The following is a 23329-nucleotide window of genomic DNA, read 5'->3' as shown; positions in this document are numbered from 1 at the left end:
TCCTAATGACTGAAAACCCAACTTGTTTGCCCACTTTTCTATTTTTACAGCTCCCTGTTTCATCATCTGCAGACAGAAAACCCAGATTTCTTAGAACACACATCATCACAGAGAATAACAACAGACTTAGAACACTCCCTTGTGGTGTTATTTTTCTCAACAGTAATATTATCTGGAATACTTATTTCCTATTTCAACCTGTATATTTCTGTCTCACAGAAAGTCATTTATCCACCCCCCACCCCCTTTATGCCTAACTTAAGGAGTTTAACACAATTTTCTTCACATTTTCTTTTCCATATTAGAGAATCTGTGACGTAGCACTGCCCCAGATGAGAAAATTACATTTGTTGCTTCCATGTAAACTAAACCAAATGATCCTCCTGAATCTAATGTTGAATAGAATAGTGGCTCAAGTAATACAATCGTTCTTGAAATGAATATTCAGATTTCATGCCATTTTTAAACCAGCGGCTGCTTCATTCTGCAGTGTTCAAACAGATTGTTTACTCAATTGGAACCACTTTAAATTGTGTAGTTCTAAAATGACAGGCAATACACTTTACTTTTCATTGTCCAGGAAAAGCACAGAGACTTTGAGTAAATGTAGAATTCTTTTATATCACAAAATACCAATGCTGTTATTTGTGTTGGGTAAAGTGTACAATGTAACGTTCCCACCACCACCCCACAAACACACAGTAGAGAAAACAAATAAAATCCCATAATAAGCAACAAACGAGCAGTGTGTCATGTATATACTGTAGCCCTCAAATCTCAAATCTGTACCTTTAAGATCTCCTTGTATAGTTGCTCTACATTCTCTGCAGGGATAAAGTGCAAATACAGCAAAGTTTCCAAAACCACACACCCCTCAATTTAAAGTAAAATGAAGGATTAATCAAAGGAAGATAAACTGTTTTATCAAGTCCGTGACATCATTATTAATAAATTAATGATTTATGTGTTTGGAGCCAGAGTTAAGAGCTCTGCTGCAGGTATCATCCTTTTATTTATGTTAAAATAAGATAACAAAAGACCAGATCAGGAGGACTGATACTTGATTATTGGTGCCTATAAATGTGCTGGCAGGTATTACAATCGTCGTCCACCATCAAAGCCACCATAGAGAGAAATGACAAAGCATTCGTAAGTGATCCTAGAACACACACACACACACACACACACACACACACACACACACACACACACACACACACACACACACACACACGCACACTGCAGCGACGCCTGTTGGTGCAAGCTGGTAATGAAATATAAAAAGGTGGCACCAAAGCTGTCCAGATGTAAATATTCTAAATTCCAGCGGAAGAAGCCAAGATGGAATTTAAAAAAAAATAAATAAATAAAGGAAAAACAGCATCCCTTTAAATTCCAATGAACCTTCAGTGGTTGTGTTGGTGCACATGTGTGTGTTATGCAACACATTCCCAGGACATGATGGAAAAAGTTACTGGCAGCCCAGCGGAAGGATCTGTTCCTCATGCATTTGCAGCACTGCAAGGACGTGGGGATGGACGGAGTGTTTCTAAAGGCTGGGATTAGACAAGAGGACCGCAGCGGGTCAAGGGAGGAGACACATTTACTGACCCCACAACTGCCAACGGGTCCTGGCATGTGCGAAGGTGATAGAGAAGGACAGAACCTCCGCCGCATCAGTCGGTTCAGCACCCAGAGTGACCTCCACCTGATGACACCGTTGAACAAAAGGTCAGGCCTCAGATGCCATCTTTGACCAAAATAAAAGAATCAAAATGGAATGATCTAAAGTGCATGAGGCCAGAACATGGAGGAGACTTCCATCCGACTCTGCTTTCAGTCACGCAGCCCAAACTTGGACGTACTGCGCAAAGAGTTTGGGCTCGTCTTCCATTCCCATAAAAAGCCAGGTGGGCCTGCAGAGGGCGTTGCTCTCCACTGGGGCAGCCTCTCTCTGTCTACCAGTCGATTAAACTGGTGGAACGGACCGAGGCAATCTGGTTTTCATCCACACTCATCTGATTGGTTCCTCTGCTTGCTGAAGATTTGGCAGATGTTGCCTTCACTGTCAGGAAGCAATATAAATTACCAGTGAGTCCTAATGCTTGTCCAGCGAAATTATCAACAGTGAAACTTGGATTTGTCTGTCCTGTCAGGCATCTAACTACCAGAATATGTGCTTCCTAATACTTCCCACCAACAGCCGATCACTTTTTCCTGTCACACACATGGAAACGTTTAACATAACTGAAGGCCGCCTCTGAGAGCCTCCCCATCTGTGTGTGCAACAGAGAGGAAACGAGTAGCAAAGCTGCTTTTGTGGCTCTATTAAACAAAAAAAAGATTGTGTTAATCAATGGCACAATCGCTTTCTGTTCAGACACACTTCCTTCTTTAAGGCCATCGTGCATGTGCCCAGCACATTTTCTTACAGTCAGGTCCAGTTTTCTGCATTGTCCCTCTAAACCAGAAAATCCAGATGCACTTAAGGCGCGTTCAGCTTTTACAAGTCTCGCAAACATGTGAAGTGGAACTTTCTGCAGTTATTGGCAGCGCCCTTTAGGGGGTCTCGAAAACAATTAGAGCATTTGAGTGAGGATAAGGTTCTCCGATGATGTCCACAAACTCCAGTCTCAGAAAAACGCGGCAGTGGAAACTACGCTGACATTTATGGTGACTAAACCGTGTCGGAATACCTGAAAATGGAGAAGCTCTGAAACCTGAAGGCCTGTGCTCTGATCGCATCTCCGTGTAATCATAAAGAAGTTTTACGGCCTGAATTCCTCTGGACCCAACTGAGCCAGAACTGGGCCAGACAACAGTGTCACTCAAACACTCCGCAGCTGTAGAGATCAAAGTTAAAGCCCTTCTGGTTTTTCCGACTGTCGTTTAAGCGCGTCACCACAACGGTTTCGGTGGAATTTGACCCTTGCTGATCAGCCGACTGAGCTACCGGCCCGGCTCCACCGGCGTTAGATTTGGACAGGCAGTGATGGACAACAGCAGCAGCAGTTTGGGCAGTGCAGTTGGTGACATCAAACGAGTCGTGGATGACGAGATTGTCAAATGTAAAGACAGAAAAGTCGCCTGGTGTTTGGTTGTTTCCTCTCAACAACAATCTTAAAACAAACAGATATCAGAAACGACAGCTTTCGACCTCACGACAGCGGCATCTCAAAGACCTCTGACTGCATTTACAGATGACTACATTTGGAAAAATTGCTGTTAGGAGTTCACATCAATTCTCAGGAGCTGCTGATATTGACTCCACATGTGCTTGGTATCCATGGCAACAATCAAAGTTACGCGTGTTGGCAGTGATCTTGCACCAAAAGCAAACCGCCTCAGTTTTGTTGGGAGAGTAACAGCAGCATGCTGGCACCCACGCTGCTCCTCTGACCACGTCCGCGGGCTTCGGCGCCCGTGCGGATAAAGTGGCGACTTTAATGTGAATTTTTGATGTTGGGAAGAGTGAGTAGCCGTCGGGTCGACAGAGAGAAGATGAGCAGGTGTTGACAGAGGTGGTGGGGGTCCTGTATGCATGAACCTTCTCGTCCGAGGTTCAGGGGGTTCAAGATTTAGCAAAAACCTCGCTCTCAGGCTCCAGGGACAGGCCCAAATCAGACACGCCCACCTCCATTCCCATGACGATGGACATGTCCGAGTCGCTGCTGAGCGGAGGCTGCTGCTCACCTGAGGAGGGGGGGACACCAGGCTGTTTTATTAGGTCTTTATGGGCCGGCTACAACATTCCAATGAATCTCTGAATTCCAATGTGATGGCAGCATAAATAACACATGATTCTCATTTTTATCACCTTTCCTCATCACTGGATAAACCCAACTCCGAACCTCCAGAGTCACAAATTCAATAAACCTTTTTTAATCCTTTGACTGAATTTTTACTTGATTTATCATCCGCCGTTGCGGTTTTATAGCCTTTCTGTAAAACTTTGATGTTGATACAACTGGCTCAATAAGTGTCAAATACCAGTGTTAAACTAGAAAATCCCAAAACAAACATTAGAAAAGGCCATTACACACCATTATTACATTATTAACAAGTACGTAAATAAATACAGAACATTAACAACGTACAGAGACAAATTTAACATTAGGATCTAAAAGATAAAAAAGAGCTCATATTTAAACTAGTACATCCTAATTTCTATGAAGTTTATTTTTCCCTGGAACCCATTTGTCATGCCAAGCAGTGTTCTAAATATTTTTACGATAATAGCTAGCAGATATTTGAACACGACCTGCTAAATCAACAGCAGTTAGAACTGTAGGACAATGCTTTGACAAACATTTGATCATACATGGAGTTTCAGGTCAAATTTCTTAAAAGAGACCATTTTTGAAGTTATTGTCTAAGAGTTAAGAGTGTTTGTTTGGTCTGGACTTACTGCTGTCGATGATGTGGCTCCCCTCTTCTGCAGGAGCATCTGCGTAGAGCTGCTCGAAACTTGTCGTTCTCACCCCCGGATCCAGAACCACCGAGCTCTCGTTCACCGTGATTTCGCTCGCCGCGCTGATGGGGTTGGTGGGCGGACCCCCGACGGACGTCTCGTAGTCTGGAGGAATATCGTCTAAACAGTCTGCACTGAGCTGGAAGCAGACAAACCGGGCTTTAGGCGTATTCCAGTGGCTACAGCCTAAAACGTATCAAACACAATCCGGATCTCACCGGGATTCCCAAAGCTTTGAGAATGTTCATTTTACACATGGGGCACGTGCGGTGGTCCTGCAGCCACGGGTCAACACAGTGTTTATGGAAGACATGCCTGAACATCAGCCACACGAATAAAACATTAATGGCGGAAAAAGCCTGATGTTATTCTGCATGGGGCAAAGGTCACGCCAGCGACCCTCACCTGCACGGTAATATCCGCACGACATCGCTCGGCCTGTAGCCTTCGATGCAGACGGCACAGTTGTCAAAGTCTGACTCCGTCTCCTGAAACACGACCCAAATCATATATCAAAGAATGTCGTGGGTGAAAAGCTCTGCGGTGACCTTCACGTACCTTGTCCCCTTTCTTGATGGTTCGCACTTGCAGCTTACTGATGGCCTTTTTGGCCGCATCACCTAAACGTCTCTAGCAAAACAACGAAGAGAAAACAGAGAACTTGTTTTCGGTCTTTAAGGGGAAACGAATCATCAACAGTCATGAAAACTGTTGCAACGGCCGTAAACTAAGGAACATTGAAGGGAGCCGAGTTTAAAAAGGAGACGGCAGATGTGGACCGACCTCCACAAAGGGTGCCGGAAGACTGAAAGAAAGTGCATCATCAGAGGTGCTGATCGTCTCAACACAGCTTCCTGGAGATTATTTATACAAACAGCAATAAACTGCACTCCTTTATTTATTTTTATAACAATTTACAGGGGGAAAAAAAATCTTTCCAGTCAAACTGATGCATAAATGAGAGGAGCGCCAGGCCAATATGGCCAGGATAAATTAAAATAATTGAAAGTGAGAAGGCAAACAATGGTCGTCATGGCGCTGGCTCCTATCATAACAGAACTGCTGATGAACTGCGATTGCAGGCGTCACAAGAGTGTCAGGTGCAGCCAGGACTAATAAAAACATGGCAACACAACGTATTTACACTGGCGGCTGTGGCGGCTGATGTGTTGTCCGGTTCGACCCTGTTTCTGTTCAGCCAGCTGTCAGGTTACCTCTGACCATAAAACCTCACAGGAAGCAGAAGGGACAAAAACAAAATACAAAGACCAAGGGCCAAGTTTGTTCTGCTGAATCTCGCTCGTACCTGGTTGCGGTTGCGTGCGCTGGCGTAGCGGAACCTCTGGATGTAGTAGAAGACGAGCCAGGCGAGGGAGATGATCATGAGGATGATGAAGGAGATGGAGACGAACACGACCGACGTCCTGCTCACGTACTTCTGCAGGTTGCGGGTGCCGATGGTGATGTGCAGGGTGATCCTGACGTTCCGCTCCAGCAAGGCCGTGATCTCACGACCTTTTGGCTCTGGAATCATGATGGCCACGATGCTGCCTGTGCCTGCACACACACACCGGGAGCATTATAGATGCCTAGGAGATGAGTGATGGTCTCTGACAGCCACTGAAACCTTTGCCAACATTAAAGGTGGCAACAGTAACAGAAGTAGCATTAGCTTAAGCACACTAATGACAAAAAGCATGTTAGGGAAAATAAGGAGGCAGAATTTAAACTGCCATGGGATTATTAAAACTTGGGCTCTAAAGATTGTGTATCTGAGGTGAAACTTCCCGTTTTCTTTGCAGGGTGATGCTGTTTGCATTAGAGGACTAACAGAAACAACAAAAAGACCCACAGGGAAAACAGTCAGACTACAGAACACTCCCACGCTTCTGGGCTAAGCTTAACTAATACTTCTAACCCCCCCCGGCTAAAGCCTCTAAGCAACAAAGGTGACAGAGCAGCTCCAGGTCTGATCGATGAGCAGCTGATTGTGGCAATGCCGCTGCTATCAACATAGCCTATGTATTCACAATACAAAAGCAATATTGCAGTCACCGAACAGATCCAGGTGAGATCCTGGAAACGTTACATAATATTGTTTCATATGTGTCACTTAAAAACATTCAATGATTTATTTGATGAAATCAGATAAATTATAGTTCTGAACTGAACCGGGGCAACAACTCTCTGATTAGCTGATCAATTTACAGTTACATTTATTCGACTTCTGAAGGAGCCAAACACATCGGTGGTGGTGGGGGTGGGGGTGGTGGGAAGGGGGGTGTCAGATGTTTGGTGCCGTTTCGTGCTCTGGATGACTCAGAGTTCAGGCCTTCAGTCAAACTCCTGATTGCCTTGTGAGCAGCACTCTGAGGGGTTTGCGTTGAGGTTGTCCACCTGGTAGAAGTGCAGCCAAAGGTCAAAGTTAATATGCGGCCATTACAGAGGAATTCCTCAGCGGTAATTTGTTTCCCCACAAAATGTCCATCTGAGGAAATATGTTGTGGCTGTACCAGAACAGAATACAGCAGATTCTGTTGAGGTTGATCGCTGAATTTCCCTGTACTCCCACCGTTTGAGCTTTATATTTCTGTACCCTCGGAAACAGAAGGATAATGCTTCTATCCCCTGCAGTCCAACCGTCTGCAAATATTGACAGAGGAAACAAGAGCTGTGTTTGAACATGCATGTAATATGTTGCAGAACAGGGCGGCAGACCTCTCCCCCTCCCTGATGTCAGAGCAAATTTACGTTCGAAAGGACCGAGGACTATTTCATGTACCATAAAACCATAAATCCTTTCCTGTCTTCCACGGCACTGAACAAAACTCCCATCAGGAAGGTTGTTAAAGTCTTTTCTGCTTTTCTTTGATCTAACCATGTCTTGCAAAAAGCAGGAATCGAAGGAGAGAATGTTGGAAAAAAAGAGGTTAGAGAGTTAGAGCCGTTGAACCTCGGCGGCCTGGAGAGACAAATCACCATTTAAAGAAGCAAACCCTCAGAATTTGCACCGGCAGAACTTGAAACTGACAGTTAAACCGTCTGTTTATGGTAATAAGGGTGGAGAGTTTCTGGGTCATTTTGCTTTAGCAAGATTAAATAAAACCCGACAAAACAAAACACTGATGACAGAGTAGAGACTCGACTGACTGGTTGACTGGTTTGTGTGTGTCCTGTGACGGGCCGGTGACCCATCCAGAGTGGCCTCCTGCCTCCCCCCTGGTCACCACTGGGATTGATCTGCTCCCGGGTGACCCAGGTCAAGGGTAAATGAGGCTGGATGGACGGCTGGTACATGTGTGAATATGTTATGATATTTAAACTAACTAGTTGGCAGTTTTGCCCAGTAAAAGTATCTAAAGTATAGTTTTTAAGGTCACTCCACTCCAAAAGTTAAATTCCTGAACCTGGAATATGACTTTTCCCTTTCTGTGAAAACACAAAACATATTTTCTTGTGCCCAGAAGTAACTAATCCAAATCTCCCTGTAAATTTGGACCGCTTTAGCTTCAGCCAACAGAAATAAAGGAGAAGACACGCGAGGTTTGGCTGAGCCGCGACGCTTTAGCGGCTCCTGCTCACCGTGATGCCGTCAGAGTGGCCAAAAATAGCTGCTGCTAAAATAGGATGACTGAGAAGATCGAAGATGAGAGGAATAAATGGTGCACGGGGGATCCAGAGGGTGTACATTTTTCAGATTAACTATTAAACCCTGGAATATTTCTGAGTTTTTGTGGATGCATCCATCAAAGCCTGGAAACAGAAGCCTGAGGTGAACGTTGTTTTGGAATAAAACTGACACAGAAGAATTAAAAGGGAACTGATTTGCCTGAGTCACAGGCTGTTGCCTGGCAACCAGCAGATCAGTCCGGTTACAGAAATAACAAAAGATTTATGTGCTCCATCGAATGGACAATTCATCCCCCCCCCCCTCATTTCCACACAGATTTCTTCTATAAAAAGAAACATAATTACATGGATTAATTAATATTACAGATTATTGGTTGTCAACTGCTCCTCGGCCCATTGTTAAAGTAGTTTATTACAACTTTTATAAGTTGTTGAAGTGAAAAAAGCCTTTGGAGCAACAGGACGGTGTTTTAGCTGCTTCGGACCACCTCTCTGAACTTTTCACTCACTTCCAGTCAACACATTAGGGGTATTAAAAGTGAAATGATTTGTTTTAAGGTTCCCTTAATTTAGATTAGCCATCTGTGAGATTTAGATGAGCTCAATCTTCTGGTCTTACGTGCAAAACTTCAATCAGAACAGGTGAAAACACCAGTACACATCGTGTTTCCGGAGGACAGGAAAAAGTGACGCACGTGTATCCATTTGTGAGTCTCTAAGTTACAGTTTTCCAATCAGTGAACTTATCAAGCTCCTCTGTGTTTCTTCAGTTTGATCTCATATTTCTGGTAATGTTTAACATATCGGTTTAATGTATTAAGCAATGGTTAAAACAAATCCAAATAATCCAAAAGGCCAGATTTTGATGTAACTATCTAATCAATAGATCATTGTGCCATTAGGTGATCAAGAATGGACATTGCTCATTCAATTTGTACTTAAAATGACAACCGTTTATGCAAAGAAACCACTTTTTAGTGGATAAAAATGGGTTTGGGCAGTTGTGTAACAAGAAGCAACCTGCCTAAGTGTGACCTGAATCCATGTCACACGAGACACCCAAAGCAGGACAAAGGGCTGGAGATTTCAGGTGTAGAGTGGACGTTTATTTTCGATGTTTTCAACTGAAACTTGAGCAGAAACAAGCCCAAACAGATGAAGTATAAATACCCATAAATGGAGAACAGGAGAAATGTTAGGAGAGCTTGATTTCATGGTTTGGGGTCGTTATTTAAATCAAATTATTCACTGGCAGAAACATCATAATTGTGGGAGATTTTGTCCTCCCAAAGATGCAAAGAGAAAAACTTCGAGGGAGGAGGTAATGGATATTTCTTCAAGTCGATGCCATGGTCTTGTTCTCGACAGAGGGAACTTTTAGCTGCTGAAAAGAGACGGATGCACCAACAAGCAACTCTGACTTTGCTCCAGATTTCAGCCAAAATCTGGAGGCGGTGTTGAGCTCATCATTCAAGTGTCCATCCATACTGTTTTGGCGTCAGTTTAACTTTGTTAAAACCACCAACAGATGGAATTCAAGCAGTTTTTGTTAGTGAAATGACACTGAGAGGAAGAGGTCCCGCGGGACTGATAACACACTTTCATTTAAACCAAAGAAAATGAATAGAATAAATCCTGTCCAGATAAGGTCCGGGGTCGGTTTTGCATGCATTTCGTGTCTCTTACCTGGGTGGGACATTGTTATAGTGTCGTTGGCACTGCTGGAGCCCACATTATAGATGACAACTGCAGAGGCGTTGAGATTTGCGACGTTCCGGATTTTCTCTTTAAACGTGCAGTTCCCCGAGGCCACCAGCGCCACCCAGGCGGTGTTCTGGGGCACCGTGGGGAACCTGACGTTTGGGTCGCAAACCTGTCTGTCCTGCGGAAGGGACGGCAGCAGGACCAAACCCTTGACTTCTTTCTTGGGCGAGTGCTCGCCGTACCGACCGCACTCGGTTTTCTCCATCCTGACCTCAGAGCTGACCGGATCCAGGTACGACATGTTGACAAAAGCCGTGTACCATTCTTCTTTTTCTGCAACAGTGAAGTCCAGGCACAGTAAGTGAACGAAACTAAATGACAGTAGCCACGTCGAGAGAGCCAGACTGCGGCACGCTCGGACGACGGATGGTGCCATTGTGGTTGTGCGGCTGGTTGAGGGTTGGCGATGAGCTCCTAGTCTGCTCCACAGTGTCGACCCATTTCTTTCTTTCTATTAGACTGGCGGGTTACAAGGTTCGGCTTTCATACTACCCAGCTGATTGCACTGACGAAGCGTGCCGGGTTTGGACCCTGCAAAGACAATCCACCACGCACCAGCAGCAGAGGACGAGCCTCTTGTGTTGTTGATCTTTTTCCAGTCCTCTGCTCTGATTGGCTCCATACTCAGGATCACGTGATCTGGGCGGGGCCGAAACGACCGACGCTCCGTGGCACGAGGGGGGAGAGAAGCTTTGAAATAACATTGAAGTTGTGTAAATATAAAGGGCAGATAATAGCTAAAATGTCATCTGTGTTTACTTGAATTAAATCTACTGTTATGAAAATATCAACACATCACGTCCTTAAAAATATTCCTTAAAAATATCGCACCTTAAAAATATTGTTATGTTTGCTTTCAACACGTCATTTAAATTCAAAATGTAGAGAAAACAGACTCCCTTATTTTAATCAAAAACAAAGTTAGAAAAGAAATGAAATACGTTTTAACGCGATTGTCCACAAACCTTACAGCGTCAACAAACTACGAATAGTATAGGTTTTGTGGAAATGCTAGTCGGAACATAATATCCATAATGCGTTTCAGACGAACAGATTTGTCAAGCGGACGCCGGAAAGGAAGTCGGCGTGCTGATATTTTGAGGTAAAAATAATAACCCTGCAAATGACGCTTATACATTTTTCATGACATTTTAATGTGGCGATCAGAAAGATAAACATTAGGCGTTTGAAGGTTAAAGGAAGGATGTGAAAACACTTTGACAAAAGTTATTTGTTAATTTCTAGAGAACTTGTGTTTTTCATATGTTTCAGCTTGATGCTCACCTGACAGAAATTGAATGTCATCACTCAAAAAAACAACATTTTAATGCGATTTATAACATTGGCAGATTCTACTGCTTCAGTTGTGGTGTACATAATGGAATTACGCTGCCGTGTACATAGCATAGCACTCAAAATACAATTTCTTACTGCGGCGTTTGCTTTCGTAAAGATAACCCAACCTACGCATATTCAGCACAAGCTAATCGCATTTAATGTTCTGCGTTTTGCAGCGACAAAGCAAATTTTCTTGGTCTCCTCCTGGTGAAGCAGAGATGCCCAAAAAGAAAACGGGTGCTCGTAAAAAAGCTGAGAATCGGAAAGAACGAGAGAAACAGATCCGAGCCAACCGGGATCATGTTGAAGTGGCCAAACACCCCTGCAACGTTAATATGGTATGTCGCTTCTGTAGCTGCTAATGGAAATACGCCCGCCATTAATATTTATAACATACACACCCATGGGATATTATCATTGTCCTCTGCAAAAACACATTTTTTATACTTCTATTTTGTAGGATTGTGACAAATGTCAGCGGTAAGTAACCTGCATTACATAAACCTATGCTAGTGTGCACAATGAAGAGTTAATTTGAAAGCGATATATCTACAAATTACGTGTACTTTGCTGTAGTTTTGCCATTATCTTGCAATATTTAACATGTACAAAACTGTATTTTTGATACGTGCGCTGATAGGACCATAAAGTGCTACTATAATACAACAGTAAAATACATAATCTCCTTGTGATGGTCATAATATGGTAATAGGTTGTATTCTTTTACAATTAATGCAGTACATTCTTTTTGAAATGTAGAAAACAGAAGAACAGAGCATTTTGTTACTTCTGCAATGCAGTGCAGAAGCTGCCAATCTGTGCTAACTGTGGTGAGTAAACTGCTGTTTGTGGATAGAAGCACTTCAGCACTTAGTTTTTCTCTGTTTGCTGTTTGTAAATTTAGCATCAGGTTATTTCCTTGAACATTTAGTTCCATTTCGTGAGCAGACATTGATTTTAAATATGTTACATGTGTTATGGGCTGAGTGTGATGGGGCTGTGTTGTTTCCCAAGACAAATGTTGTTAGTATTGTGAAACCCTGTAAAAAATGATTTTATTTGTAATTCTGGGCAGCTTAAATATCATAGTCCTACATTGCTTGAATGTAAAATTCAAGTTCCAGATTGTCTGCTGTTAGTCTCTTTTTCTTTAACAGAAGGGCATATTTCATATCCTAGATCAAAAGAAACCAAATTCCCAATTTTTACATTTTAAAATGAGAGCTGAGAATATAATTTTTAGCTATTCTTTTCCGCCATCTAGTGGTTTAGTAATGGATGACACAGTAAGAATATTTCACAATGTTTGGTATTAAAAAGGTTTTGAAAGCACTTTTAAAATATATGTGAACCATTGAATGATTTATCATTAGGAAAAACCAAGTGCATGAAATCATCAGATTGTGTGATCAAACATCCTGGGATCCACAGCACCGGAATGGGCATGGTGGTAAGTTTTTATTCATGTCTTACACAACTCTTTTCATTTGTGCATTCAGTCATCAGGTAGGTTTTGTCAGTATTTAGATAATTTCTACAAGCATGAAAATGAAATAATAATTTGACTTGTTTGCTTTTGGTTTATTTGGTTTCGGTTTATTGAATGCACTATACCACGAGTTGATCATTAATTCATTAAGTTATAAAGGTAACCCATATCCCACTGTCAGCATGTTGACTTCATTGGGCAGCGATAACATTATGTTCCAGTAATATGTTGTAAAAGAAGAGTCCAAGTAGATAATCCAGTGTATAATAGTTCATCAGAATAACAAGCAAACAAATATAAGGCTCTAACATTTTCTTTTGAAGCCCCAAAATTGTATTTTATTCATATATGAAATGATTTTACTTGTTCAGATTAACTATTAAACCCTGGAATATGTCTGAGTTTTTGTGGATGTGAAATTACAGACTGTAATTTATTGACCATGTCATCCTTTTTGTGTCCATAAGGGGGCAGTATGTGACTTTTGTGAAGCCTGGGTGTGTCACAGCAGGAAGTGCCTGAGCACTCACGCCTGCGTGTGTCCGCTGACTGATGCTGACTGTATCGAGTGTGATAGGAGCGTGTGGGATCATGGTAACACACCTCCCTCCATTAAAGGACACCTGTTTATATAACTGTACTGGTAAAACTCACCACTGACTTCCCTTGTTTACTGTACAGGGGGACGGATCTTCCGCTGTTCCTTTTGCCAGAACTTCTTATGTGAGGACGATCAGTTTGAGCACCAGGCGAGCTGCCAAATCCTTCAGGCAGAAACATTCAAATGTGAGTGAATCTCATGTGATTAACAATGTCATTCAGACTTGGAATTCTAGCATGTGAAATTGAGTGACTGAGCGTGATTTATTTTAGGTGTTTCCTGCAACAGACTGGGCCAACACTCCTGCCTGCGCTGTAAGGTGAGGAAAAAGCACAGTTCAGAGAAAGGATTGCATTTATATTTCTTGTTATTTTACCTGCTCCTCCAGTGTTTGCAGACAAACACTTCTCAGCAGTTCGCTGCATAGTTTGGATCCAGTCCATTTCTGATGACACACCTCAATTGGAAACTAGAGAAAAACGCATTTGAAAGTGGAAATCATCTCACTAAACAATATTAAAAGACCAGTTCAGTGGACTGATGTGGCTGCCATCCAAAATAAACTCATTTCCCCTTTTTTGCCCTGTTGATAAAATACAGAAGTGGGTCACTGTATAACAACAGTACTAGTAGCACCTTCCTACATTTAATGTTTGCTATATATGTCAACATAATGTGGGACAAGGGAGTTTCGTTCAAACAAATGTGCTACAGTCACAGTCAGGAAAATTGCAGCTTTCTGTGTTAATAGTTAGATGTTTGGACTGCAGTCACAAGAAAGAAAAATCCATTTTGCTCCCTGGCAGGTGCAAATTCTGCCTTTGTCATGTTTTTCTGTTAAAATGTACTTAATTTTAACTTGCTTCTGTCGCTCCGGTAGGCCTGCTTCTGCGATGAGCACGCCAAGAGTAAAGTTTACAAACAGGAGAAAGGAAAAGCCCCTCCCTGCCCCAAATGTGGTCATGAGACTCAGGAGACCAAAGACCTCAGCATGTCCAGTAAGCTGCACACATGGAGCCGAGCCTTTGTTTTCCAGTTTGGTGGGAATTGTAGGAGGCTCAGACTATTTGCTAAAATATTTCCTGCACCAAAATGGCATTGTGAACAGGCTCTTTTATATCAAGTCATCTCTTCCGCCATCAGTATTAAAAAGATAACTTGAGTTTGCCCTCTGCACATCTCTATTTGTGATTCAAGGTTAGACCACCAGTGTGTCGGCACTTATCCTAAAAAGAATTTATTGCTGACTGTTCAAATTCCATTCATTTAGACAGGCTTGAGTGTCATACTTTTGCTTTTCCATGACCGTTTGATGATGTTGAGGTTTGATGCTAACGCCACGTCTGCTCCCTCTGCAGCCCGAACGCTGAAGTTCGGACGCCAGGCGGGTGCGGATGAATACGACGACGATTACGACAACGGGGCGTCGGGATACGACGCCTACTGGAAGAACTTGGCATCTGGAGGCCAAAGGGACGACTACAGAGAGGAAGATGAGGACGAGGACGACGACTATGAGGAGGAGGATGAGGAAGAAGAAGATGATGATGATGACGATGAAGAGGAGGAGGAAGAGGAGGAAGAAGGAGGAGGGGCCGAAGAAAAGACTGCTGGTTCCATGGCTGGTCTTAAACTGGGTGAGAGCAGCTGAGTTCAGATGGAGAGCAGAGAGGCCCGAACATACGGTCACGTAGGTTCAAATCGTCAATAAGAGGGTGACGAGGGTGAGGTGGATCACCATAGCAACTAAACTTCTATACTGTTACTGTATTCAGTTGAAAATAAATCTGAACACAGATCGGAGGAATGTATTTGCAGTTTATTTCCCTCAGCAGTAAAATGTGATGCTCCAATTCTGTTACAGCTCAGTTCTTTTGGCAACGGGTCTGAAGACTTCACTACCCATAATGCTCTCAGCTGAAACTACAGCAGCATTTATTAGCCAGGTGCTCTCAGGGGCGATTTTATTGAAGCTGCTGCAGCTGATTTTTAGAAGCAGGTAACAAAGGTTCACGGTCAATGTTCAGATGATTCCTGCACAAATGCACCATGGATAATGTGTTTGTGCATGTGCTGTTGCTAAGGAGACCTGTAACAGCTCGTAATTAAAAGGCTTTGTTTACAAAACCAGTCCTTCACATCGTCATGACGTGTGTCTAAACATTGATCCATCTGCTTTCTTCTGTCTCTCCCGTTTTAATGAACTGTTCCCATCTTGGTCAGAACAACAGAAGGTTCCATTAGTGACATCTCCACTGTGTTAACCATCCAGACACACGTTTTTTTTTGATTTTTTAAAGTTAATAAATGACTTTTTTAAGTGACTGAAATCACTGATGGAATGATTTGGATGGCATGTTTAGCTTCTGCTACAATCAGGAAAATAGTTATCAGATTGCCTGTTGGCCTGACAGCAGACTTTTAATCATGGGGGTATAAAAGGTCAACGACACAGGCCGAGGCAACAAATGAGAGCCATAGATGGAGCAGCTTCCCCATTTGACATGTTTTTTGTGGATAGAAAAGTGGTAAACAAAAGGTGGAAGGAAATGCTATTCAAAACATTAAAACAATTTCTCTCATTGATGAGCCCATTTATAATCTCATTTAATCTTAGACCATTTAACAATTCTTATCAGTCCAAAGTCCAGGAAGGAATGGGTGCACAAACAGGTTGTATGAGACATTCAAGGTCACCAATGGGTGTCTGAGAAAAAACCTGTCAGGTTCACTTTGAACCTGCTCGACTGACCTGCAAAAAGGTTAACAAATAACAATGTTACTTGGTTGACACTGTTTCCAAGTAATGCACAAACAGACAAGCACAGCTGGAGGTGGAAAGGAAGACATTCAGGTTCTCTTTAGGAGTAATAAGGGTGGAGCAGGAGGCCTGGGAGAGGAGTGAAGTGAGGAGGAAATATTTATAAAAAATTTATCAAAGGATACCATTTTGGGAGAGGTAGAGGAGGACAAAAAATTTTAAAAAATTCTCAAATATTCAAAGCAGATTATTATTATGACAATAACGTCAGTTGGAAAATAAAGTAAAATTTGAAAACCAATGCTGAGGCGAGTAAAAGCTCCCCTAGTGAAAAATGAACCTGAACCATGACTCCCCCTCTCCTGCCGCTTTCTTGGCTTCTCTCTCTGTGGTTGCCAGAATCGAACTGTAAAATAACAGACATTTTCTTTTAAAATCTAATCTTTTTTAAACCATTGTATTACTTGTGATTTAACATGGAAATACAAAATCAATCAAGTTTAGACCACGCTAGCTGGCCATATTTCGTTGGCAATGCACCAGTCAAAACTATTGCAAAACACATTTTTCTTTCAGTAAAAATCCCAGGAAAATTACAGTGACTAACATATCCTCCATGTATGAATACCGGTAATTTACCACAGGGACAGCGGCGTACATACATCGTATAATTCTAGAACATGAACATAAAATCATCCCTGAATTATAAGAATCGAAAAAATACTACCTCAATGACCAACGAGACTTTATTGCAACACTAAAAAATACTTAATACTTAGCAGATAATGAAATGGTTGATCCTGAAATATATATATTAACAGTACCTGTAGGGATGTAAATGGAGTCCCTCAGGTTTTGTGGCTGACCCCTCCCACCCTGGATTTAAATTTTTTGAGCCACTCCCGTCTGGCAGAAGACTGAGGTCCACCAAGACCAAAACTTCTCGTCTTTCCCACCGCGGCAGGCCTCCTCAACAAGGCCCAGGACCCCCCCAGACGTTGCCCCCGCCCCCTCCGACCCCCCCAGACGTTGCCCCCGCCCCCTCCCCGAGTAAGAGACTCTATGGGGCCGCTGCAATACAGCAGCACCATGCACCACCATCACCCTGCACAAGACACGTTTCAGTTCCTCATATTGGATTTTAAATATGTGTTTTCTTCCTTCCTTCCTTCCTTCCTTCCTTCCTTCCTTCCTTCCTTCCTTCCTTCCTTCCTTCCGGATTTATCAAGAAGAAACACCATTGTGTATAACTGCAACATTGATTTGGTGATAAAATAATGGTTTTTATATTCTAATACTATAAAAGGGAGAGATTTTACCTTGGTGTCCATGTCAGTTCTGCAGGGTTGTGGATGTAAACATCAGGCAAATGGCAGATATGAAGGAAATGATGAGATCATTAACAACCTTCTGGTCAAACATCAACATGTGTGTCTCTGCTGCAGCGCTTCTCAAATAGTGGGGCGCGCCCCCGCGTGTGACCCCGGAGAACATGTTTTTTTGTTTTTTTTGCCGTACTAGAATAAAGTGTAATCGCACATCCCTCGCGCACACACCACAGAGCAAGAGATAGGAAGAGCAGTGAACAAACCACCAAGAGACGGCATGAAAAAATACTTAACAGTGATGAAAAGAAAGGCGGAGAGAGACGGAGATAATGAGACATACGAAAGTCTCCCGAAAGCTAAGACGAGGAAATATGACGAAGCATCTATAGCGCTTGGCTTCACTGTGACTACGGTGGGAGACGAGGAAAGACCGGTGTGTTTACTGTGTCTAAAAATGTTGGCAGGACAGCATGGAGCCAAATAAATGAAGGCGTCACTTAAAGACAACCCTAACCCTGGTTAACCCTAACCCTGGTTAACCCTAACACTAACCCTAACCCTCACTTAAAGACATTACACCCCAGTCACGCTGATCAGCCGCTTGAGTTTTTTCGGCAAAAACGTGCCGAATATTGGCAACAATCATCCCGCTTTGGTCTATATTTCTTTCTTTTTTTTGTTTTCTTTAATATTAATAAGGATACAATGTTATGCAGAGGTGTACTTATAACAATTTCATAGACAAATGATACTAATTATAGTCACGGCGGGGGGGGCGCAAAATGTTTTCTTCTTCCTAGGGGGGGCGTAACAGAAAATAATTGAGAAGCACTGCTCTACTGCAAAGCCTGAGAACCCTAAGAATGACGAGCATGAATTAAAAGGCAAATGTTTCGGCTGCCAGTTGACACAGCCGTACGTATCTTGAACATTTCCTCTTTTTTCTGGCGTTTCTTTATCTTTATCTCTGTGGTGCTGCGCCTGCTAGGGTTCTTACAAGTGTTCATCATCTCGGAGACCACCAACTTGTATCATTTCTCTGCCTATTTTATCCTTTCCAAATCCTGGACCGACTCTTCAGGGAGCTTCTGCCAGGGTATCTGAGCGTCGTCTACCCAGTTTGGTGCAGGTGAATAAGGTTTCCTGTAGGTGATGATTTTTTTGACTATTTTTCTGCTTACTTTCTGTAAATTAATAGATTGATGACAACTGAAGAGTTAAAGGAAGTTAGATCAAAATGGCTGCTTTGAAAATTAATATCAGACATGTTTGCTCCGGTAGATTTGGATTAGACTCACCATTATGGGCCAAAGCATGAACCGGTCTTCTGGCTTGTTTGGGTTTTAATGCCAGTGAGAGAGTCTCCTGTAATGTACTTTAATTAATCTGTTGTTGCAGCTCCAAGTGTGTTCAACGTCTCCATACCGACTTGACAACTTCAGCTTTTTGGTATTTGTGGTTCAGCCACCTGTTAAGAGACACATGAGACAGTTTAAGCACTGAAATAAATGTCTTTAGTGTGACAAGATGCTGTGCTTCAGTGGAACAATCAGCCATCCATCTATTACATAGGATGATAAAGGCCACAATAAGGTCACCTACAGTTTTGCACTCTAATCTTCCAGGCTCCCTTTTGACAGAGTACACGTGGTCCTGTGAAAGAAATTCACCATCACATACTCGCATCATCACGGTCAAAGACATTTTTGAAGCTCTTCAGTTGCCTTGCACAACTTTAAAAGTGACCCTGTTGCTCTCATGTTCTATAACCCGATGAGAGGGCCAAATGTCAGGATCAATCCTGGATGATGACGTTTAACTATGTCCTTAAGCTGCAAAGTTAACTGCTGCACATCATCTTGGGGCTCCTGCACACAGTCTGAAGAAGTTCCAATTGGTCCAAAAGTCAGACTGTTTATCTGTGTTACACATTTCCGCAGCGTCCTCATCTGAAACGGAAATGTCTTTCAGTAATGTGCACAGGGAAAAGATGCTGCCATAAAACATGCATATACTTCGCACTCTCTCCCCTTTGCGTCTCTCTCTCCCGCACCCACCCTCTCTACAGTATTGGCGTCTCCGCCCCCCCTCCCTCTCTATTTGCGTCTCTCCCCCCTCCCCCTCTGCGCGCGCCCCCCTCCCCGCTCTCTCTTTGCGTCGCTCTCTTTGGGCGTGTTGGATCTACCACACCGCGCACAACAGTCTAGAGTTCAGCCACACCGGTGTCCGATCTTGACTGTCCGAGGAGCTTCATTACACTGTGTAAAATGCTAAGATGTGAAGGTCACCTGCCCCCCCGCTGGGTTGTGGCCCCACAGCTGCGCAGATGAGAGACTTCATGATGGTCCAGCCGACATGTCTCGGAGAGCAGCGAGCGGTGAGTCCAACTTTTATCATACGACACAGCAGCTCTGCACGTCCATGATAGGGAGGGGGGCATGACTGAGAGAATACGTTTGCCGGGTGTCAAAATTCGCGAATGTCAGGTGAGCCGCTTCCAGAATCAGCGGTGCGGGTGTGGGCTCTGGGAAAACCACGTGATTGCAAAGTAACTCCGTGGTTATTCTTGGTCAAAATCACGCAACAGGATTGTGCCGCAGAAGTCGTTTCGCTTTTACTTTGGTTGCTGGTGCCTTTGTGTCAAAGGTCGTCTTACGCAAGGGTCTGCCCCTCCAGCGCGCAGGCGGTTAAAGGCAAGTGTCGCTCCGCACGGATTATTCGCACGTTGCACATACACACGCACATGCACGTCTTTCCAAACAACCGCGGCTGCATTAACATACGTTGGGATTCATTCCTAAATGCATGAAAGGCGCATTGATTCGGCAGATATTCAGAATCAACCGTCTTACTGACATGTGTGGTTTAAATGTAGGTTTAAATATGACTTACACTCATTTTCTTCTTGGCTGTTTTCTCAAACAAGCCATTAAACTAAAGTTTCATTCCAAATAAAGTTTAGTTTTATGGCCAACGCTGTGCCAGAATCAAATGGCGTGTAATAAACAGTATTTTGCTACAGCTGTTAATCATCTTGTTATTTGATGAGGTTCAGCGCTCAAATATCTGAAAAATGTTAACAACAATCAAGCAAACCTCAATGTCAGAGCAGCTGTGCTAATTTCCCTAATGGAATCCCCTAAAGGGATCAATGAAGTACTCTGATTCTAATTCTGTGCAGTTGAGAGCTGGCATTCAGGGCTGTGGCTGAGATGCATTTATTTCCACCTCAGTGGTTTGTAGAAAAATACCCGCAGGATTGAACTGAGGACATCTCCCCCATGTATTTTTGTGCCTGACAGGAAGAGTTCCCTCAACAGAAGCTTCCTGTAGCTGCTGCCTGTCCGCACTTCTCTGTCTTCAGCCGCCTCTTCGATGCAAAAAAAAAAAAAGAATCCTTTTCCTCTTTGACATTATTGTGAACATAAATTTTAGACAAACTTGCAGGAGGGGAAAACTTTTAGCACTTGTGGCAAAATGATTGAATACATCCGCGATATCTTGCAACAACGCTTTTGTCCTCTATGGCCTCAATTAAACTTGACGCACAACCAGAAGGACAACATACTAACACGCCTTTGTATTGTTTCCAGACAGGCGTCCATTTCCAGTCATCCTGTCATCTGTGCAGAGAGATCCTCAAAGCTCAAGTCTGGTTTCATTTATTCGTCCTGTGGTAAGAGAGCTTTGCAAATCCCACTAAAACAAGGACAGATATTAGATTTATTCTCAATATTTCTCAATAAACGGCACGTTGTGACAGTGATGGGTAAACATTTCCGGTTACCCAGCAACAGAGAGGCCAAGTAAATACGTCATAGGAATGGTGAACGTCAGCTTCACACTGAGCACATTCCAATAACCCTTGTTTTGCTGCCATCTTCAAGCTTCTTGAGCCCGTACACGTGCGCTGCTTCCGTACCCGAAACAAGGGGAGTTCAAATTTGCGTCAAGGCGCTGAGGCCCGCCATTGAGGTGAGAGAAGGTACCACATCAAATAACGCTTTGGCTTATTCACCACTAACGTACGTTAAATTCTGCCTGGAGTGGCGACGGCTAATTTCCTCTTTCTCTCTTCTTGCTCTCTTTTAGAACTCGGACGCGATGCTGTATGCACCATCGGCCAACAGTGTTAAAGTAAGTCCCTGATCTAGAGGAACTGACAAGTTTATAAAAAAAAAACAAAACCCAAAACACAACAATGCTGGGAGGGTGGCTATAGTTTGCACAGTTTAAGTTTTAGATTCTGTTTTGGGCGACAGCGATCTAAATCTGCCAGGGGCACCGACTGATGGTACCTGTTGTGCGGGCTACTCAAAGGCGCAGTTCCTTTTCAGTCGGTGGTTCCAGAAAACTGTCGGCACAATGCCAGGGATCACCTGCTCTGGGAGGAACCCATAACCTGCTGCACCAGCGCGACGACTGACTGACTGACTGACTGACAGACGCTTCCCCTGCTCCACTCCAGCATCTCTGGGCTGAGCTCTGGCTGATCCCAGATGGGCCGTGGTGGGCTGTACTGGCAGTACTAGTCCTGCCAGTTACAACAGAACCCGCGTGCCGAAGTAGCCTGTGGAGGCCATTTTGTCTGACCTGCTGTCTTCATGGTGCTCTTGAGCAAATGTTCTCGTGACCCCCCCATCATGACTTGGGTGGGGGGTACCACCTCATGGACCTTCTTAGGGGGTACCTCGGGTTTTAGATTTGGGGTCATCCCTCCATCCATCCTCCCATTTCCTAATGAGAGTCCTGTGTAGGATTCTGGATATTATCCCAGCAGTCACTGGGTGAAATGCATGCACTCTGGACCGATCTCCAGTCCACACAGGCACACACGCACACACACACACACACACACACACACACACACACGAAGTGTCACACCATTTAACATTTGTCTTTTTTAGCTGAGAATCAGAATGTTAAATATGCACCTGTCTGAAGTGGATCACCAAAAAGGACCAGCGGTCCATTATTATCCTTTGTGCTGAGGCGCTTTCCTCTCTCTTGCAGAAGCAATGTAAAAATATGTCGCTCAGATGTTACATGCTGGAGTTGATAATGGTCATCAATGAGGAGGAAATTATGGACAACAACGCCAACTGCATCAGTGACTTTAATGAAATCCTCCCGACTGACAACTCCGTAAGTCCTGCTGGAAGTGACACCATTTCCTTCTTGCATTAGAATTAACAGCTGTGGACTTTGCCTGTGATTAAATGTGTGTTTTTGTAATACTAGAGAAAGTGGTCTTTGATTTTCATTTGTACCCTTTGCGTTTTTAAGCCTGATTGTAAAGTTCTGCTGCCTCTCTTCTCACCCCAGGTTGGCTGTCCACCGTGCGAAGAGTACGCGATCAGAAATATTACAATGTTCTTGGGAAGATTACAAAGCCTCTTGGAAGAATTGAATGTAATACAGAACACGTAATATAATGTAAATGAGAAGTATTTGTAAGATTTGTGCATATTTATGATATATTTTTATACTCTTGTTTCATGTATTTGTGAGCTGCTGAGCTATTTTATTAAACTCACCAATAAACACTCTGGAATTTGCTTCGGAATTCTGTAGCGACCCCACTCGGTCCAGTAAGCACATCCTTTCATCTATATTCTGGTATTTTTTGTTGCGATGTTTTTGTCAACCGACGCATTCCTGTTTTATTTAGTCATTTTATAAAAAACCTCAAACCACCCTCGCGGCACTCTCTGTCGCTGTTGTGTGGAGGTGCTCAAAGGTCATAAAGCTTGAGCCAATCCTGCTTGTAATAAAAGCTTTATAAAAGAGCGCAGACCTCCAACATTTCCCCACATATTGGGACTTACAGCCTATATACACGTATGTATATAAGCAAGGTTACATAACTAAACATAATAGGTTGGTTTTTATTTTAAATTATAATTTCCTGAAATCAGTGTAGAACTTTATGAGTAAGACAGACAGG

The 23329-nt window shown here is 43.2% G+C and overlaps 3 protein-coding genes and 1 long non-coding RNA gene across 6 annotated transcripts; 2 read left to right on the top strand and 2 right to left on the bottom strand.

Moving 5' to 3' along the window:
- Nucleotides 1-601: 601 nt before the first annotated feature.
- Nucleotides 602-10553, bottom strand: rnf150a (ring finger protein 150a). The gene is made up of 7 exons (XM_003972455.3): nucleotides 9788-10553; nucleotides 5778-6028; nucleotides 5030-5101; nucleotides 4877-4959; nucleotides 4690-4786; nucleotides 4409-4610; nucleotides 602-3693 (listed from the first exon to the last, which is right to left on the bottom strand). The coding sequence occupies exons 1-7, from the start codon at nucleotides 10239-10241 to the stop codon at nucleotides 3572-3574; spliced, it is 1281 nt and encodes a 426-aa protein (XP_003972504.1). The 5' UTR covers nucleotides 10242-10553; the 3' UTR covers nucleotides 602-3571.
- A 357-nt stretch (nucleotides 10554-10910) lies between these two features.
- On the top strand, nucleotides 10911-15617 carry znf330 (zinc finger protein 330). Its single transcript, XM_029850854.1, has 10 exons — nucleotides 10911-10967; nucleotides 11380-11541; nucleotides 11664-11683; nucleotides 11963-12033; nucleotides 12577-12653; nucleotides 13160-13286; nucleotides 13374-13478; nucleotides 13566-13612; nucleotides 14174-14291; nucleotides 14652-15617. The coding sequence occupies exons 2-10, from the start codon at nucleotides 11422-11424 to the stop codon at nucleotides 14942-14944; spliced, it is 978 nt and encodes a 325-aa protein (XP_029706714.1). The 5' UTR covers nucleotides 10911-10967; nucleotides 11380-11421; the 3' UTR covers nucleotides 14945-15617.
- A 2504-nt stretch (nucleotides 15618-18121) lies between these two features.
- LOC105417697 (uncharacterized) lies at nucleotides 18122-19479 on the bottom strand. Its single transcript, XR_965235.2, has 3 exons — nucleotides 18985-19479; nucleotides 18681-18850; nucleotides 18122-18566 (listed from the first exon to the last, which is right to left on the bottom strand). It is a non-coding gene; the product is annotated as an uncharacterized lncRNA (long non-coding RNA).
- A 75-nt stretch (nucleotides 19480-19554) lies between these two features.
- Nucleotides 19555-22938, top strand: il15 (interleukin 15). 3 transcript variants are annotated; one of them, NM_001033048.1, is given in 6 exon segments: nucleotides 19555-19759; nucleotides 20976-21058; nucleotides 21270-21357; nucleotides 21475-21519; nucleotides 22396-22527; nucleotides 22708-22938. In NM_001033048.1, coding segments are annotated over 6 exon segments (504 nt in total). In that variant the 5' UTR covers nucleotides 19555-19708; the 3' UTR covers nucleotides 22813-22938.
- Nucleotides 22939-23329: the final 391 nt, after the last annotated feature.

This window comes from Takifugu rubripes, chromosome 17, assembly GCF_901000725.2.
Source record: "Takifugu rubripes chromosome 17, fTakRub1.2, whole genome shotgun sequence".
Lineage (NCBI taxonomy): Eukaryota > Metazoa > Chordata > Actinopteri > Tetraodontiformes > Tetraodontidae > Takifugu > Takifugu rubripes.
The sequence above is the reverse complement of the archived record's forward strand: the minus strand, read 5'-3'. Positions and strand labels throughout refer to the sequence as shown.

Bases quoted from the DNA above. Each gene is read 5' to 3' on its own strand.
- rnf150a (XM_003972455.3), bottom strand. From the start codon at position 10,241: ATGGCACCATCCGTCGTCCGAGCGTGCCGCAGTCTGGCTCTCTCGACG. The intron at 4,787-4,876 runs GTGAGGGTCGCT...GCTGATGTTCAG, and splicing joins GTGCGGATATTACCGTGCAG to GCATGTCTTCCATAAACACT. The intron at 4,611-4,689 runs GTGAGATCCGGA...GTCTGCTTCCAG, and splicing joins TCAAAGCTTTGGGAATCCCG to CTCAGTGCAGACTGTTTAGA.
- znf330 (XM_029850854.1), top strand. From the start codon at position 11,422: ATGCCCAAAAAGAAAACGGGTGCTCGTAAAAAAGCTGAGAATCGGAAA. The intron at 12,034-12,576 runs GTGAGTAAACTG...ATTTATCATTAG, and splicing joins GCCAATCTGTGCTAACTGTG to GAAAAACCAAGTGCATGAAA. The intron at 14,292-14,651 runs GTAAGCTGCACA...CTCCCTCTGCAG, and splicing joins CAAAGACCTCAGCATGTCCA to CCCGAACGCTGAAGTTCGGA.
- il15 (XM_029850109.1), top strand. From the start codon at position 19,862: ATGTCAGGTGAGCCGCTTCCAGAATCAGCGGTGCGGGTGTGGGCTCTG. The intron at 21,059-21,269 runs GTAAGAGAGCTT...GCCATCTTCAAG, and splicing joins TTTCATTTATTCGTCCTGTG to CTTCTTGAGCCCGTACACGT. The intron at 22,528-22,707 runs GTAAGTCCTGCT...TTCTCACCCCAG, and splicing joins TCCTCCCGACTGACAACTCC to GTTGGCTGTCCACCGTGCGA.